The 18,697-nt window shown below is 42.7% G+C and overlaps 1 protein-coding gene across 1 annotated transcript in view; it reads left to right on the top strand.

The window, feature by feature from the left end:
- The window catches only part of lrba (LPS-responsive vesicle trafficking, beach and anchor containing), a 169,979-nt gene that overhangs the window by 109,478 nt on the left and 41,804 nt on the right, over nucleotides 1-18,697 (top strand). Inside the window, 4 exon segments of the mRNA XM_029434539.1 lie at nucleotides 11,468-11,585; nucleotides 11,754-11,856; nucleotides 13,478-13,593; nucleotides 13,728-13,840. Coding sequence (XP_029290399.1) covers nucleotides 11,468-11,585; nucleotides 11,754-11,856; nucleotides 13,478-13,593; nucleotides 13,728-13,840 — 450 coding nt within the window.

Here is an 18,697-nt window from a genome sequence, read left to right as displayed (position 1 = left end):
ATGCACACATAGACCAACATCGGCACACATGTGAACCCGAGCGAGTACATTTTTGATGCTCTTGTTCACACATTTTGTTGCCGTCTCTCAAACCCGGATGGACCCAGCTGCTCCCTCCATAGAGGGCTCAAAGAAAATCATCGCAGGCAACTAATTGCCTGGCAGGCCCCTGCATCTGCTCTGCAGATAGCATAACTGATGAAGTCACAGAGCAGATGTGTGTGCCTGTGTGTATGTGCGCGTGTGTGTGTGTTTAGCAGCACCCTCTCTGTGTTTAGACACAAGCCATCAATATTGCATGTGGAGTTATTGTTGCAGAGCCACTCCTGGAGACTACTAATATTGCATGAATGAGGAAGTGAAATTTGCTCCACTTCCAGCTGATTGGTCAAAGAAAATACCAGCAAAAACCTGATTGGAGGAACCTTCCCTTAGATCCCCATTGCCATCTGAGTGTATTATTAACTATTCCCGTGTCCTGATGCCAAACTATTTACTCATTCTAAATGGGTTTGACTATGCAGTACGTTCACGGTGACAAAATAACAAATGTGTAATTAAAAATGCTGGATTGTACATTAAAGTCATTTTGTTTTTGAGTGTGGTTTTGATGGGACAACTTTATCCCACAATCCATCACACACCAGAAATGAAAAATCTGCTCACAGCAGGAAAAAAAAAGTGAAAGTATTGAGGAGGACGGTGTGACAGCTCCAACAACAGAATGAAAAATGCAGAAAGTAAGTTAGGAATACTTTGGCAAATGGTTTTGCTTTTTATTTCAAAGCCGCAGTTTGCGGACTCGACTAACTATAACTTTGCCTTTACTTTCTTAGCATTTATTCTATCAGTGTAAAGTCAGCTACTGGGACACATTTAGGGAGCAACTAATTGATGAAGAAGTGAATAAAATGATCACTTACTGGGCTAAAATATAATTACCCCCAAATCACAGGATCATTTGATCCTAATGTCAACAGGTCATTTTAAAAGGCAACACGAAGCACATTTAAATTAATGTAAACAGTACAGTATAGATTTCACAATAAGTGTATACCTCCCAAATATCACACTGCTTTAGAAACCATCCTTTTAAATAGTGTTATTTGTGCCTCACATGGCCTCCTCAGTTTGTTTGCGTGTAAGACTTCACAGAAACTAAACACAGCTGATAGAAGTTTAACTCGGCTGCTTTTTCTGGATCCTGTGGACAGCCACACTTTCCAAAAAAGTTTTAGCTAAAGGCCAGCGAGAGAAGTATTTTGGAGACAATTTACAGAGGATGTCAGTAAATTGTACCTAAAGGTCGGTGTCCAGCCTTGACTATGCAGTGGTGAAACCCCCGTTGAGAAGACATTGGTAACTCTAATTAGTGGGGTGGTGATGGCTCCTCGGGGTTTGCTGGAGTGGCTGAATGGATGGTCACTCAGTCAAAGAAAACCACCCTGGTGTTATGTAGTGACCAGTCCCATATCGTTAAGCTCTCCCTAAAGTGTCAAACTGCTGGGACTGCACCCCTCCCCCCTCATCCTGCTCGCTCCGCCAAACTCTCATGGTCACCAGGGACGACCTTCGGCTGCAGCTGCCAATCACAAAGAGCCATGGCAGCAAGAGGTCTCTGAGAGAGGAGCCTATTGATTTTCCAGTTAGAGCCTAAGTACTGTGTGCTATAGTACTAACGGACAGCCCAAGCAGGTATGTCATTATCAATGAGCCCAAGGAAACGGATCCCCTCACTCTCACTCATTCATATTGGTCTCCTTCAATCCCTCGTGCCCTCCCTCCGTCTCTCCTTCATGCCGTTCCACCATCCATTCCCTCCGCACTTCTCGTCCGCTCTGACAGAGTGCATCCTGCGATGGTCAATAAATCGCTGAGCCGCACCACGACAACAACCGGCGGAGTGATGGGTTGGGATGACCTTCTTTCTCTTTCTTTCCTTCACTCTTTCCTGCCCCTGCCCCTTTCCTGCTTTCCAGGTACAGTAATTATAGCACCTGTGAGACACGATACTGTTCCGCACCAGAGACAGATTCTTTAGCATCACATGTTTTCCTCTCAGATTTTCCCCTCTCCTCGAATCCTAAACAACCAGGGTCAGTTTAATCTAAAGCATCATTCCCCGCAGCTCACTTTGGCTCATCCAGTCATCAGGAAACCCAATTACTATCGTACTGCTCCTCTCGATTTGCCTCACTGCTTATGTCAAGTCACGGTCCGAGCTTTGGGAGCTGTTCAACATAAATACATGTGCAAACAATTACGGATGATTTAAGCCAATTAGAGGAGATAAGGCCAAAGAAAGGTTTAAAGCTTCCTGAAGTGAGTTTCTGTTCCCCAGTAGAGCAGTAAAGTCGTGTTACCTTCTTTACTGTCCCTTTATCTCTCTCTCTGTCTCTCCACAACACAAAATGCATATGCACCCCACCTCCTCTCCCCTTTGAGTCTCAAACCACGTCGATTGTTGTGATATAGTCTCTCGTATTACACACCAGTTGTTTGAGCTAAGTTATATCAGCGATGATTAACTCATCCTGTCGGGATGAGGTCAGTGGTCCCCCAGCCAGATGTTGGTTGTTTTACAGTGATGTAGGAAGACTTGTTGATGATGGGCCTCAAAGCTTTTGGAAAACCCAAGATACTGGATCATCCTTTTTGCTTATTGCTCATATCTGTTGTACTCACATCTTCAGTGATACCTTAACTTTCCCCTTGTGCTAGCATAAGGTTGGCATTTGGGGTTTTTATCTAGCTCCTTCTGAATTTATTCAATACTTTAGTTCTTCAAAACTAATGGCATTCCCTTCAGCTTCAGCTGTACCCTGTTTTGTTATATGTAGCAAATGTTAGCATGCTAAACCAAGATGGTTAACATGGTAAAAGTTATACCCAACCCAAGAACCGCTGTGATGAAGTACAGCCTCACAAAGCCAGATAGCATCACGGTACGCTCTTAGTCTTGTTTTTTTACCCTTGACGAGATGTAATCCATGACTCCGGTGTAAAGCAGGCGGATAAATCTCTGCAGCGAATAGTAACCAAGTAGGACAGGTCGAGGAAAGACGATTGCCACATTGGCAATCACATAAAGAACCATTAAACACTGTGTCATCTCACCCCCTAATGATGACTAATGTCTCCCTTCCAATTGCTCTTCCCTCACACACACAAACAACTACCCCATCTCTTTTCACTAATAAACATGCTTGGCCTCTCTCTATCACTCTGTTTGTGACCTGACTTTGGACCTTAACACAACCACAGACCACTGTGGTCGAGACCTGGCTCACACTTAACCAAGCACCTCCAGACAAAGAGCAGCCCGCCCCTCTTTGCACCTGAGCCTAGCCCCTCCATCATGCTCCATCTCTGCTGCTTGACTGGCCCAGTCAGGGGGCAGGTGCCTCCCCTCCCTTCCTTTGATTGATCCCCTCTCTCCATCATTTATTCCGTTCGTCTGCCTCTGACACGCGTGTCAAAGGCAACACGCCAGTCTGATGGATAGGCCTGTTTATGGATGCCAGTCTGCCTGGTAGGCTACTGATATTACAATCAGCACCTGTGTACCTGCTGTTCACACAAGCCTCTGTTATTCAGCTGAGGTCAGAGAGACACCCGGCTCCAATTGAAAGATCGATGTCCAGCCCAGCAAATTGGAATTGTAAATGTAGTCTTGTTTTGTCGGAAAGGTCTGTGCTGCATTTTAGATGATAGTGCTAGATCCATATGTCGAGGTATTTGAGCAAATGTGTGTGTTGTTGAGTATTTGCAGAATATCTGTAGAATGCTTCATGAATACAAAGGCAACATGACAGGACTAGGATTTACTATTCATTATAGCTGTTAATTCCTAAGAGAAATTAAGAGTAATTCTAACCAGATGTATTTGTTTTTATATGTATATATGTGTACTCTCTGTAAAGACATCTGGTGTGCAAGAGAGCAAAATGTTACATTGCTGTATTCTGGTTCCTCCATTGCTATTATGGTTAATGACCCATCCAGTCTGGTTGAAATGGCACATCCATAGGGGCATCCTGCAGATTACTTGCTCATCCAAGACTCCTTTCTAGCAGACATCAGCACAACAGAGCTTTCCTTCGGCTCTGTAGAAAAGGATGCAGTTTACATGAAAAACCATTCTAATACACAGATGATCTTTAGTACTATAAAGTCAAATCAAAGGATGAATAGTTTTGTCTTGTAGTCACCTCTCTAAACCAATCCACCATCATATTTTTAACCTCGCATCTCAACTACAAAAGATGATGCAGTAACACATTTGTTCCACACCAACAATCAGTCATATTCAATTTGTTTAGTAAAATGAAATGCTGAGGCAAAGTCTGATCCTCTATTAATGATTATTAGGCTACTCTTTATAGATAGTTTGTATATTTACAATGGATCAAATTATGTGTAGTATAAAAGGAGTCACTTGTAGTGACCAACCCACAGATGATTGTATGCGTTAATGTTGCTCCATGTTTGCTGGATGTCCAAATAACTTCTGCCAACATGTTTATGTTTATTTATATTGCTGAAAATGATAATTTACAGTCAATGCAGTGTACAACACCCACCCTATCCCTAAACCTCCGATTGGATAAACTCCACCCCCAAAAAAACAGGGGAAAACATTAAAAAAAACAGACCCACCTAGATAGGGTGTAGATAGTAAACAGACATCTACTATAAGCACATCGAAGTGAATGTTGTACTTCATTTGTATTTTAGTTGCGTCATAATCTATCCGAGTATTGAAGATGCTCACTAATTCAATTCACTGTATTTCAGCTGTAAGTCGAAATGCTTGTTGCTGATAAACCTGTAGGTCCAATTGAGTCACCTTCAAATTCTCAAAAGTCTCCGCAGCCGTTCCTTTTATACGAGTCCCATTCTCTCCCTCATTTGCTTTGGACAACCAACCCCGAATTCCCCAAGAGGGGTGTACTTTTCACCCCACACCCACTTAAGCCGGTGACAATAGGCGGATTAGAAAAGAATTTACTTCAGCGAAGCCTTGCACAAACCCCAAAAAAAGCCTATCCATCACTAAATGGCAAAATGAGAGATTGAAGGAAAGCGGGGAGAATGCGATAGGAGCCGGTCAGCGATCTTAACCTGTCTGATGTTTGCCGTGGCAGCTTATAGGGGAGTGGAGGGCCAATAGCATTGAGTCTGAAACACCTTCTGCGCTTCGGTGGTGGCTCTGAGCTGTCTCCTTGATTTTCTGAATATCGGTGAAAAGCATATACATTCTTTTACTGCTTTTCCTGTTGTGCAAGTGTTTCCTGAGGAGCATGACAAACCAAGCAACGTAGTGAAGCCCTTTCAGTGGACTCTCAACAGGTGCCCAGCAATACTATTCAGGTCCTTTATGGAGCTGCTGGTGTCTTTGGAGAGCAGTTTATATGCACTACATCCTACTACAAAGCTGATCTTGGTTTTTATGGCAGATTGTTTGTTGCTGTGATTTCGTTGTCCAATTTCTAAGTGTGTTTTATAACGTTAACTTTCGGGTCTCTGTGCACTGTGTACCATGATATTTCCTCATTGCACGGTCCAAATTTTTTTTTCATGTATGATTTTAATGATAAAGAATGTGCATCATGTTAATGCAAAGACGGCAGAGAGGATCTTCTCTATTTGTGATTGTCTGCTGCTTTTCACACCCCTCTTCCCTTCACTTATGTGGCCTTATCCTTCCTTTGTTCCCCATCACCTTTGAGCCACTAACTCTGCTCTTTGTGGCCCCAGTCTAAGCTGTGATGGGGTAAAAAAGGAAGCTCTGATCTTGAATATATATATATATATATATATATATATATATATATATATATATATATATATATATATATATATATATATAAAGTTTTTGTACTTTGGCATCCCTGAATGCTATCGCTTTGTTGTTTGCCAACATATATGACACTTGAAAAGGCTCACATTGTCTTATTAACTGAGGTTATGACTTGCCATATTTTAATTGATGAATTCCATGTTTATGTATATCCCTACTACTGCCACCATTAGTGTTTAGTATTGCCGCTTTAGTATCTTATTATGTGTCAGGGCCCTTCTGAGGCTTTCATTCTCATAGCTTATGCTGAATGTTTAATGAGTTAATGCACTGAAGTCTTCACTTCTCTACTAATTAACCCCAAGATCACTGCAGCATTTCCTTAAATCCACACAAGACCTTTTTTGTTCCCACTTCAAAAAGACTAAGCAGCTAAGGAAAGGAAAAGGAGAAAAGGCTAACCTGTTAGCAAACAATGAAAAGAACCCAAAAGAGGTTTAATCCTTATTAGGCTAAATTCAGACTAAGTGGCCCCACAGATCCTTTCAAAGGGGACTTTCTTCAGGGAGCGCAAACTCTTACTGGGTGACGTTTTGGACTGAATGCTTTGAGCCTTTAGGCTTCATAACCTACACTTGCGGAAAGCTGGGCTTGTTTATTTTGCTTTAATTCTCTCACACTCCAGCGCAGCTTCTTAGTTGTGTTTATCTTTTTGGACCTTGTAGTTTGTTTTACTTCCCTCGAGGCAAATAGGCCTTTATGTGTGACCAGTGATTACATCTTGAATTAGTTACATGATGGTAGAACAATTGTTCCTATCAATCATTTAAACACAAATAGTCTTGACTACTTATTTTGAAGCCTCTTGACAATGCATCCAATATTCTATCAGCATTGTCTGTTCTTGCCTATATATGAATTCTAGTTATAATGGATAGAATATTTTTGACTGCTTATTATTGTTATTAAAGAGATAGTTTGATGTTTTGGGAAAATTAGCTTATTTGCTTATTTGTTCACAAGTAACATTATACGCCTACCAACACCTCTAAAACTAACAAAGGAATATGTTTTATATTCATACCAAAACCAAGGTGTAAAAAACAAAATGTATGGTTTTACTGTAGGGTTGTGTGCAGAACATTTTCCTGGAGTTTTGTTGTCACCTCGAGGATGCCAGGAAGCCCCAGGAATAGATATGAGATTGGTATCAATCTTCTTACTTTACTCTGGGCAACGAAATGAAAGTGTATTTCGTTGAACTAATTTTTCAAGAAGTTCCTTTGGGTTTGGAAACCTGACTTTTGATTGGTCCCCGGCCGGGTATAGTACATCTTTGTATTTTCACTGCTTTCCCAGCTACTCTACGCCCAACGGTCATGGAGCACATGACTAGACAGAGATGGTGTTTGTTGCCAGTTGGTTAAATCTTACTCTGGCTGAGGCACAAAGGCTACAGGATAACTGCTGGACTGTGAAAGTAGAGTCATGTGGCTGCACTGTCTTGAAGTCATATGACTCCTGGTTCTTACGGTGAGAGAGCATTGTTTTCCTCTTGAATGACTTGCGTGTTTCACCCTCGAGCTCTGCCTCCAAAGAACTAATCCCCAACCATACACCTTCTGTAATGCCTTTTAATTTAAATACATACCTCCTTTTAAGAAATCTTTACAATGAAAAGATGCATCTTTCTGTCCCTCCAGTACAGTACCCTCTGTCCTTCCTACTCCAATTTGTTTTCTGGCTATCACTCAATCTCAAAAGCAAAATCTGTCTTAATTGGCTCCAGAGGGCTCTTGGAGGCTTTGTGTCAACGGTGATGAGGGTCCTGATTGGTCCAGAGGCACAGGCAGCCAACAGACCCTTGTTAGTGTGTCGGGGCCCTTTGCTTGCTCGTTAGTCCGATGAACTCATTTACTGATGGGGGGTGACAAGGCCTCGTTTACCGGCGTGGAACAGAGGATGGTGGGTGTTGAGGCAATGGGGGAGGAGGCGAACAAGTATACGGCTAAGGAATAGTGAGAGGAGGATTATAAGATTTGTAAATTGTGGTATGTTTGTGGATGCACCAGGTGAGAGTTTTAAAAAGCCTTTAAACGTCAGCTTGTGTTTGTCTGTGATTTCTTTCTCATTTGCCGCTGCAGTAAAAGCGCCATCAGCGTCTCGGTCCACTGAAACTCTGGTTATTGCAGATTGCTTGATTCTCTGGTCAGTCGAGTGAGAACGAGTCACGAGCAGCATGGATCTGATGCAACTATATGCAATACTTTGTATTTGTAATTTCGGATAAGGAGAAGGGGAGTCTCGTTTAATTAATTCAAGTCTGCAACCTCAGCCCATCGTTTGCATGTAACAGTCATTTTGTGACGTGTCGAGGAGTGTCGACGTAGACAGCTTTTGGGAAATAAAAAGCAATAAGCAACTCTACGTGCTGACGAGTCCACAGGTTTTTTTGTTATGAATTCTATCAAGTTCTCCCAATACCGCGCTTGTCCCTCGTCTCCGTTTTGATGTTGATGGATCACCTCTCTTCCTCCCGCTCATTAATTTCATCACCTTATCTCCCACACCACTTCATTTGACCAAAAGGTAATAATAAATCCCTCATCCATTATCCTTTAACTGAGGCAGCCATGCGGAAATACTTAATAACAGGCAACAAATTGAACTTCAATCACCTCATTTTCCTTCAAGGATGCACAGCACATTAAACTGAACGAGCAAATATGCATATACCACTTATCAAACCCCGTTTATGTGCCATTTTTAGCAACTCTATTGGTGGTAAAAAAAAATTGTTATGACCAATAAGGATTTACTTTATTGGTAATTGGCAGTTGCTTCTGTCCTCTTCAACTCAAGTGTCTTATCAGCCCAAAAACACACACGCGCTCAGCTTGGCGACAGTGAAGGTAGTTGAGAGCCTCATCTATCTTGAACCACGCGGCTGATAGTTGGTCTGTTGCTCCTCTAACTCAGCCCCTAATTCACTGCAGTTTCAATTACATTTCATCCGTGTCACCGTGTTCCTCTACTTGACTTTACCCATCTTTCTGTAGAGGCAGTGGTTGGAAAAGGAGACAATGGTTTGCCAAGGAAAGGGTGATGGAGAAGGTTCACTGGCAAGGACCGTCTGTGAGATTCAGCAGTGTCAGTTTGTGTGTGTGTGTGTGTGTGTGTGTGTGTGTGTGTGTGTGGTTACACACCGCAGCCACAGTCACCCGGCCCCTCTTCTATGTGTCCCTCTTCATTCCGCAGTCTTTTGGGCATCTGACAAAGACAAACGACGGTGCTTCAGAAATGAGCAGCAGCCCGGCGCACAAACAGGTTGAAAGAAGAGGAGGAGGGAGAGATGGAGAGGGGAGAGACTGAGAGAAAGCGTTGCAATCAAGACTAGTTCCTTTGTTTTCTGTTTGGCTGTGTCCTCTCGCGTGACGCTTTGAAATTGATCTCAGGACACACCAGACCTGAATCCATGGATAATGTTCCACTTGAAATGAAACATCAATAAAACTGCTTTATACTCAACCAATCATGTTGACGTATAAGCTCCCGATCCTTTTATGTTCCCTTTTTATGGAATCTTCTGTCCTCTTCCAAACCTCAATCATTTTATTTTTATCCTTTTTTTTTTTTAAACTGATTAGCCCTTCTTCTTTTCATTTACGTTTTACTGTTCAGATAGTAAAACGTAAATGTGATGCAAGACCTGGCAGAGTCTGGTTTTGGTGTTCTTTTAAAAGAAAAAAGAAATCTGCTTCTGTATCATTCTCATCTCTTTGAGCTCGACTGATCCACCATTCCTATTTATCACAGAGGAAGCTGGCGCAGCCATAACTCCAGCCCGGACAATAACCTCCACACCATTGTAATTTGTCCACACGTGGTCAGAACGGCGAGTGCATTACAGCGCGGATAGTTTGTCACGCTCCTTGTCACCCACTCAGCTTTTTCATCTGCAAGGGAAAGGGCGCCGCCAATAGGGACAATGATCTTGAGCACATAGAGTGCTATTTACAGCGTTCCAGGAGATTCATCGGTCCAGTGACAAATATGATATCTGGCTGCCTCCGCGACTGTCATGTCTATCTGTGGAATCAGAGACTGCAACTTTATCACTTCAGCTCTGGGCTTCCTCTGAACATCCATCGCCAGGTCTATGAGTGTACTTCTGGGGATGAAATGAGTCAACCACTCCCTTTTTGGAGGTCAAAGGTTACACTCAGAGCATCCACTTACTCATACACCTGAAAACAGGAATTTCAATGACATGGTCATTTGATGGCCATCATGTCTGTCGGTAGAGAAAACAGATTCTCAAATTCAATCATCTCAACTTGCAACAAGACTGTACGGGGGAAATGAAAAGCTGTGATTAGTTATGTCCCTTGTACTGTTAAAAATACAGTCTTCCAATATTCCAATCCTATAATATGTGGAAATACAACACGAGTTACTTGCAGTGTAAATTAAATGTAGGAGAAAAAGATCTTTGCTTAAATATATATATATATTTTTTTTTTTTCTTACTTCTCTCAAAGTGGTTTGCCTTATGAAATACTTTTTCCTTGATGATGAAAAACTGTGTTTTGAGTGCTGCACTATCTATGTGCTGATGGTGACTGGTACAGTCATCTTGAGTCCCCGTTAAGGAAGATAGGAGGCTGGCGGTTACAGCCCCAGCCAGCTTCTCCAAACCACTAATCCACATTTAATTGAACTCCAGAGACTTTGAAGTGAGTCTGTGATGCAGGCAGATCTTATTCCTCACAGAGACGGCGAGGGAGAGGCTGTCCTCAGCTGGCTGGCGAAGGCCTCAGCTGGTCCCCTCTGCTGTCCCCTGACTTTAATGAGCTCCTTTACCTTAACACGAGTCCGAGCTTGCTAGCTCACATTTGAATATTTTTGATTAATAACACAGCCTCTGAACCACGCTGTGACAACCTAAGTGTCCCCTTTTTACCTTTCTCCCATACCCCTGTACACCCCCCTGTCAGCAGACTGCTTTGAAACTCAAAGCAGAGGTTAAAACAAAAGCCTAGTTAACATAGCAGTGCTAAGTAGGTTAGCAGCAAATCTAAATGCTGGATTAAGCATCGGGGTCTGTCGGGCACTGTGGCAGCCATCAGGACAAGTCACTCTGACAGCTACCACAGTCTCCGTGGGGACAGATTAAGCTCAGCTCAGCTCATCGAAGCATTTTTAAATCTGGAGCTAGCTAACATAATATCTAATCAGATGTTTAGCATAACATAGGCTCTTAACCTTATCCCTGTCACATCACACGGTAGCATTATTATATATGAAAATCTTTTTGTTTCTTATTATAGATGTATTGTCATTGTCTCTGCACCTGTATGCTGTAATATGGATTACCTTTTAGTGAACTAAACATTTCCTTCACTCCTTCCAGCTGAATAGCGCCCATTCTCTTGCTGAAGGGATCTCTTTTTCATTGTTGCTGATCAATATAAGACATTAATCCTGCTGTTCAGGCCGCCGTGCCATCGCCGTGTGAAAAATGAACTAACCTAGCCTTCTGTCTGCTCTTCTTCCCTTCCTCTGGTCTCTTATGTCCTTCTCTGGTCTCTTTTTCTTTCATCATTATCCCCTTTGAATTCAATCTCCTCCCTTTGGTCTTTCTTTTCCTGTCCTGTCTCTCAGATTCTAGCCTATACAGAAGGTCTTCATGGAAAATGGCTGTTCACAGAGATCCGTGCCGTCTTTTCCAGACGCTACCTACTGCAGAACACTGCTCTGGAAATCTTCATGGCCAACAGAAGTAAGACGGCACCTGATAATTACCTTTTTATGTATCAATTTCCCCTTTTTTTATGGTGACCCTGATGGAGTCAAGAGTTGAGTAGCAGGGAGGGGATTGTTATGCCATATAAGGAATATGATAATCCTCGATTTTAATAAATGGATGCTTCTCTGTTCCCGTCTACAGCCGCAGTCATGCTCAACTTCCCAGATGCAGCCACGGTCAAGAAGGTGGTGCACAGTCTTCCTCGTGTTGGGGTGGGCACGAACTTTGGCCTTCCACAGACCAGGTAAGACGCACGGCTAAACGCAGAAGTACACACTAACTCTCCTTTTGATGGTTTCTAAACATCCTCTGCAGGGTGTTTTAGAGTTAGGAGTGAAATGGGATTAGAAAACATTCACATTGTTGTTCCTTATACACCATAGACCCTTCAAACTCAACCTTCTCCCTCTTGCAGTCACATGCACACTGGGGTTTGGTCACTCTCGTCAAGTCAGTTTTATGCATACAACCCATAATCACAAATGGCCTCAAAGGACCTAACAATATATACAGCATGTAACACCCTCTATCCTTAAACCTTTGATTTGGATAAGAAACCGCATGAAAAGTAAATATGTTCTCAGTGTTTCCCAACATTTGCATAAAGGAACACGCAGTAGCTGCAGGTTTCTGTAAGTTGCACTGAAAGAGTACAAACCAAATGCAAAGACACAGTGAAATATAAATCTCTCCACATTGGGATTTGTTTGTTTCATTCGGCACATTGTGCATTTTTTCTCTTCATTAATCTGAGCTATGACGGTTGTTGTCTGGCGGGACACATGAATATTCGGGGAGGGTAACGTGTGTGAGACAAAATTATTTAGGATCTAAGGGAAATGTTTTCTCAATATCGGGAAGAAGAAAAAAAAAAATGCTTCATGTAGCAATTGTAAACGTGAACACTGAAGGATATATAATCAATCTGAGTAAAGGAAGTGCATTCAGTAATGGGTCAGTGTGGATGAACACACACACGCACACACACACACACACACACACACACAGAGTTAGGGTGAGAGAATCTGTGTGTGTTTGTGTTGGGCTCATTAATCAAACTAGTTACAGGCCAGGTTACACCTTGCCTCTTTGACCTGAGGACAGCTGTACAGGGCAGCACGGTGCACACACACACACACACACACACACACAAGCTACTGCAGCCGGCGCAGCACACATTATTTAATGTCCAGGGTGCCACGACGATAATTACACGACCACACTTCATTATCCATGTAATATGGTTGCTCATAATTGGATAGAATCCTAATGCTTTTAAAACCTTCGGTCTTTTCTCCTCTCTACATGTTTACATCTAGTTGTGACGAGATCTAAAAAGGAAATATAGAAACCTGTATAGAAAGTATGTCAATGCACATTATTGCTTGGTGACGATACATAATACAAGGAGAAGTGTGTCTTGTAGGACATTTGTATTAGGAAAGTCGTATTTTCACCTTTGAGAGGCCTAATGACTCTAATCTCACACCCTGACAGTGATTAATTCCATTATTTTCCTTTGTTTTAATTGGATTGGGGATCATTTGTTTTTGTCCCACTGCATACATCATGCCCTGGGCTCTGTGTGCGCACATGCACACAAATATGTGTATTTAAACAAATTTATTGCATATTTGTCTTCTTAATTAGCAAGACCGTAAGAAAAATAGATTTTTCATATAATGACATTGGTATTGCGAAAGTCTAATAAGCCCAAGGGTCTTTTGGGTCTGCTAATTGCTGTTCTTGTGACGTGGTTACTGACTTTGTCTCTACTTTTTCGGGACACTATTTGTCCGTTCTCAACAGGGCAGGAAACACTTCAATGGATTGAGTGTTTTTAATATGGTCTTTTCTCTTTGTAGGCGTATCTCTCTGGCCACACCAAAGCAGCTTTTCAAGGCCTCCAACATGACCCAGCGCTGGCAACGCCGCGAGATATCCAACTTTGATTACCTTATCTTTCTCAACACCATCTCTGGTGAGGACACCAGCCGGTGTGACGTTCTCGCAGATTGTTGCACAGACCTGCCAATAGAGGAAATGTACACAGAAATCATTTTGTCGTTCGTCCTTGATACCATGATTTGTTTAAGCTTTGTCACTTTGCTGCAGGTCGGACCTTTAATGACCTAAATCAGTACCCGGTCTTCCCCTGGGTTATCACCAACTACGACTCCGAGGAATTCGACCTCACTCTGCCCAGCAACTTCAGAGATCTGTCCAAGGTAAGACACTCAGTTTCATGTTTTTGCAAATAAACATTTCCCAAAATTGCAGCTGACCTACAATACAGATCATCTGTATTCATAGTTGCTGCAGTCAAAGCAGATTTGAACTTCTCTCAGTGACTCCCATCTTCTGGTTTAGCTATCGTTTTCCAGTATTCAAACTTCATAATTTAATTCTTTCAAGTTTGACCTTCTGCAACACCCCAGGAAGTGAAGTAATACTCCCTGGTAGCTCCAGGCATCAAGTGATTGGGCTTAAAACAATGAAACCTGCCCTGAGATGCTCCCTGGCACATTAATACACACACTCACTCCGCTGAAACTGCTTAAAACATTCTCCCCCATATTGTAAGTAGACATGTAATTATTTACTCGCATTAACTCAACATCTTTTCCACACATAAACATGAAGTCAAAAGAGATAAAAAAAGGTACTCCTACTACTTTCCAGCTCCTCTCGCTGGACTGAACATCAGTTGTGGGTAATGTTGTCCAGTGGTAGGAGGACAGAGGATTAGTTTTAGAGTGAGATGATTGAGCGTACTGTCTCGCTGCTGGAAATAAAATGACTGAATAAATCAGCCACGCGAACAAAAAGGCATGTGTTAATGGACAGGGGATACCTTGGAGGAAATGCCTTTCAGAGTTACACTTGAGGGCATTTGTTCGGTTCCTGAGGGCATCCCATGTTCACGCAGGGTGAGGTGGAGGTATTCATCTAATGGAGCAGAATGCAACATATTACAGGAAGTCCAGTTTTTCTAATACATCGATGTCCTTTAAGGTTTAATAAATGCTTAATAGTTAAAGACGGGATTTTATAACTTGAGATTTTTCCCTGCAGAAAGGATTTTATCGTTTTTCGTAAACGTAAGATGAACAGTAGCATTGTTACGCTCATGTGACAAAGTAACCCGATAGGAACGTACAACAGCTTGCATGAATTTGATTTGCCAACAATGAAATAAAGTGCAATGCCTAAAGATATTGCACTGCGTTTGAACAATGTTCAATTGTTTTGACATAAAATCCAGCCTTCTTTATGCGAGGGCCCCGTTGGCTGTTTTTCTTTCTCCTTTTTCTTCTTTCGATACAGTGCTTTTGTCAGTCTGAACATGGCCATATTAGCTTCCTCCATTCTGGACTTTCTGGTTCCTTTCGTACCCTAAAAATCTGAGATTATAGGAGAGTTTGCAATTGGTTAAAGGTGAGAATTCGGATGTTTCGTCATGTTGAACTCCCCACAAAACTGCAATGCAATTGACTTTGCCTCTGCAAGCAAATAGGGAAGATTCCACTGAAATAGTAAATCTTGATGTATAATTGTGATGTTACAAATTCTGGCCTGACTGAGCCAAACGTTGTGAAAGAAACCATCTGCACAATGTAATCCAAGACAGTAGCCCTGCACATGTACTAGAGACACATGAACCATCCACTCACACTTCCATTCTTTCACACCGCCCTGTCATACAGATTCAAACACCCCAACAGTCAACACCTTGTCCCTTAGGTTCTCCCTAGTCCTGCTTTCACTTCCGATCTGCTCCTCTGTGTCCATCCTCTGTGTTTATCCCTCCCAGTGTGGCTTTCCCCGCTGTATGAAGCTGCATAATTCCTCTGTTTATCTGACTTCATGTTGCCCAGTAGGCTGAAATGTGACAGTTGTACTTGCCCCACAAACACAGGCTCGCACATACACACAGACATGCAGCCCTCCTTTCAGTTTCCGAGCTCATTTCTGCTTCCCGCTCCTCTCCTTTGCACGGCGTTGGAGTTTGGACAGCTCAGACTCTGTGCACAGTCAAGCCTCGCAGCCCCGGGGACTAAGTGAATGAAGGGGAGATGCGTGAAAGGAGGAGAAACAGAGCGACAATCTTAGAGCAAAAGAAAAGGGGAGGAGAGATTGTAAGAGAAGAAGAACAACATCATTTGCCGTCATTGCTCCTTTTTTTTTTTTTTTTTTTTCACCCTCAGAGAGCAGAATAGCAGCAGAGTGAGAAGAAGGAGGAGGAGGGGGGGGGGGTGGAGCAGGGCCAATCTTTATTACATCTGTTTTATTCATGTTGTTGACACGCGTGTGATATCAGTGTATGACCACTGAACCGTGGCAGACTGCAGTGTCTGGAAAAGGGCAAGCAGCACTGCTCAGCGCCTCAAATCAACCCCCACTCCTCAATTCTGCATCTACAATCATTTGTGCTCCGTGTTTCTTTTCTTTGCATCCTAATGTTTTCTGACATTCACTGTTGTCTGTGTCTGCATCATTCACCACCTTGCATAGTTTCTCCTCTTCCTCCTGCTTTGTTTCCTTTTTTTTTTTTTTATTGTTTTAGTGTTCTCCCTCTGTTTGCCACTCACTCTGTCTCTCTTTCTCACATCCACATCTCTCTCTCGCTCTTACCCCCCCCCCCCCCCCCATGTCCCTATGTCATGTTGGTTGGTTGTCTCATATAGAAACAGGTCATCTGAGAAGCCTCCAGTGACATTGAGAAGCCAAATTGCCATGAACGTGTGTGTGTGTGTGTGTCACACACTGTCATCATCCCCAGTACAACAGAGGCCCCACAGAATTTATGTTCCCTGCTGCCAGAGCCATTCTGACCCTAGGGACTTTCTTATCATAAACTCTAACCTCAACCTGACATCAAATGTCGACCCCCGAGATAACATTGTAGTCACGATAAGCACACACTAGAACTGACTGCTTCTGAAGTGTTGTAACTCTCCTTTCGTACACCCCAGCTCTGCACACATTTCCCCACAAAAAAGCACTTGTCCTACATATAGATGGCTGTAGGGCGATTGTAATTGGTCAACGGGGGTCATACAATTCCACCCAAGGCGAAAGCATTGTCATTCTTGTTGTTGTACAGCTTTTAATGAAGCACAACAAACAATTAAAAGAATTGTTAGCCTCCCAAGCAAAGATTATGTAGTCTACATCTACATGGCAACAGAAATAGTAAGGATTTATTGAGCGTTCCCTGTACCTTTGTGCTATAACCTACTACTCACAGCCACATCAGCTAATGGTGTATTGATTTCACCATACGCGCCCCATATGTTTATCCCCCAGGCCCTCCACACCATTTTCACTGTTTAAATAGGACATTATACATAAACACTCCTTTCAAAAGGTTCTTTTGATTTATGACTCAAAGCCCAAGTGATGCTCAAATCGCCAGTAAGCCATTATGCTTCATCACCGGTGACCCATTATTGTTTTAAAAGCAAAGTAGCACTGGATAATGTTCTTATAATAGTTCTCAGGAAGATCCTTGTTGTTCCATAAGGCAGTGTTTTCCCACATGCACATTTTATTTGTGTTCTCAACCTGAGGATAATTTGGCAGGCTACCATGTTTACCTATTTGAGGTAGGGTGGCATACAAGGAGCATTATGTATAATCTCAAATCTGTTTGTTTCTGTGACACTCTGATGTTCTGATCAAGAACTTCTCTTTACTGTTGTCTCTGCATGTGTTTTGGTGTACAAAACGTGTCAGATTTGTTTTGAGTTGCCTTCCCCTTTTAGATTTGGTAACTGTAATTATTTTCTCGCAGCTGCTTTAAATGGCTGTGTAACACAATCTCCACCTCCACCGTTGATGAAGAACTGATTAGGACTAATCCAAGATTAATTCTCTGATGTTTTCCCCTTTCAAAGCGCCGGCACATCTTCGTTCCGTGGCTTTCTCTCTGGTCTAATTAAAACTACGAGATTGGTTCATTTGTCTGAGTCCTCATCAGAGCGCTATTCTTTGCCACGACATATTAGGCCAATCTGTGGCGGGGCGGCAGCAGGCGTTCCATCAGCACAGTGCCGGGTGCTCTGCTCTGATGTACGGCGGCGTCACCGCTGCTCTGCTGTAGCTACTGTAAGCTGCGGACGAGCCCCACAGTAATTTACAGCAGTAAACAATGTCGGGCTCGCGCAAACCAACAGCCCCCACATGCACTCAGACACAATTCTCCCTCTCGCTCTGTCACTGTGGCACTTTCAGTCTTTTTTTATTTTATATGCCTCCTCTCCCTTTTCTTTTTTTAATGAGCCGACTGTTATTAGGGCTATAAATCAGACCAATGGGCCTGATGTATAATTCACAGTGTGTACTCACCCACCCCCAGTGGCCCTGAGGAAGCCCACAGTGTATCACTGTCAACACACAGCTACGTTTTCCGCGTAAAATCCGCACACAGCCAGGAACACTATTTACAGAATTACAAAATATGTGCACAGCACACACAGCGAAACCGCACAAGCAACCAATTCTGCACAAATGCTCTGCGCATCACTCCCACTACACACAAATACATGAACACAAGCATGCCCCATTACACCAACACAAAACAGTAGCCACTGCACAGATCAATATCAATGCCTGGCCCTGGATGAGTCTTGCTATGACAGGCACCCTATGATATGAAAGAGATCCAATTGATCCACGCCCTACTAGGCCCTCATCCTCAAAAGGCCATCATTCCATTACCATTGATCTGCTGTGTGTGTGTGTGTGTGTTTGTGTGAGAGAGAGAGAGAGAGAGAGAGAGAGAGAGAGAGATGAAGGGGGGTTTGAGGGAATGAGGCATAGCCAGCAGTAGACGAATAAAAATTGAACCAGCCTGAAAGGGATTTCTATAAATGAGTATTTAAATAATAGCCGAGCAGCACCAGGTTATTGGCTTTTGTAGAGCGATGGAAAATTAATGCAACTTAACCATTTTTCTAGACTACAAGGAGGGCTGGTAACCAGTGTGTTAGTTACACATTAATAAAATTATAAATTAAAGGAACCCGCGGCCTTGCTATTGATATTCCTAGTAGGCACTCTTTCATTGGAGCGCATTAGTT

The sequence above is a fragment of the Cottoperca gobio genome, chromosome 1 (genome assembly GCF_900634415.1).
Source record: "Cottoperca gobio chromosome 1, fCotGob3.1, whole genome shotgun sequence".
Classification (NCBI taxonomy): Eukaryota; Metazoa; Chordata; class Actinopteri; order Perciformes; family Bovichtidae; genus Cottoperca; species Cottoperca gobio.
The sequence above is the reverse complement of the archived record's forward strand: the minus strand, read 5'-3'. Positions and strand labels throughout refer to the sequence as shown.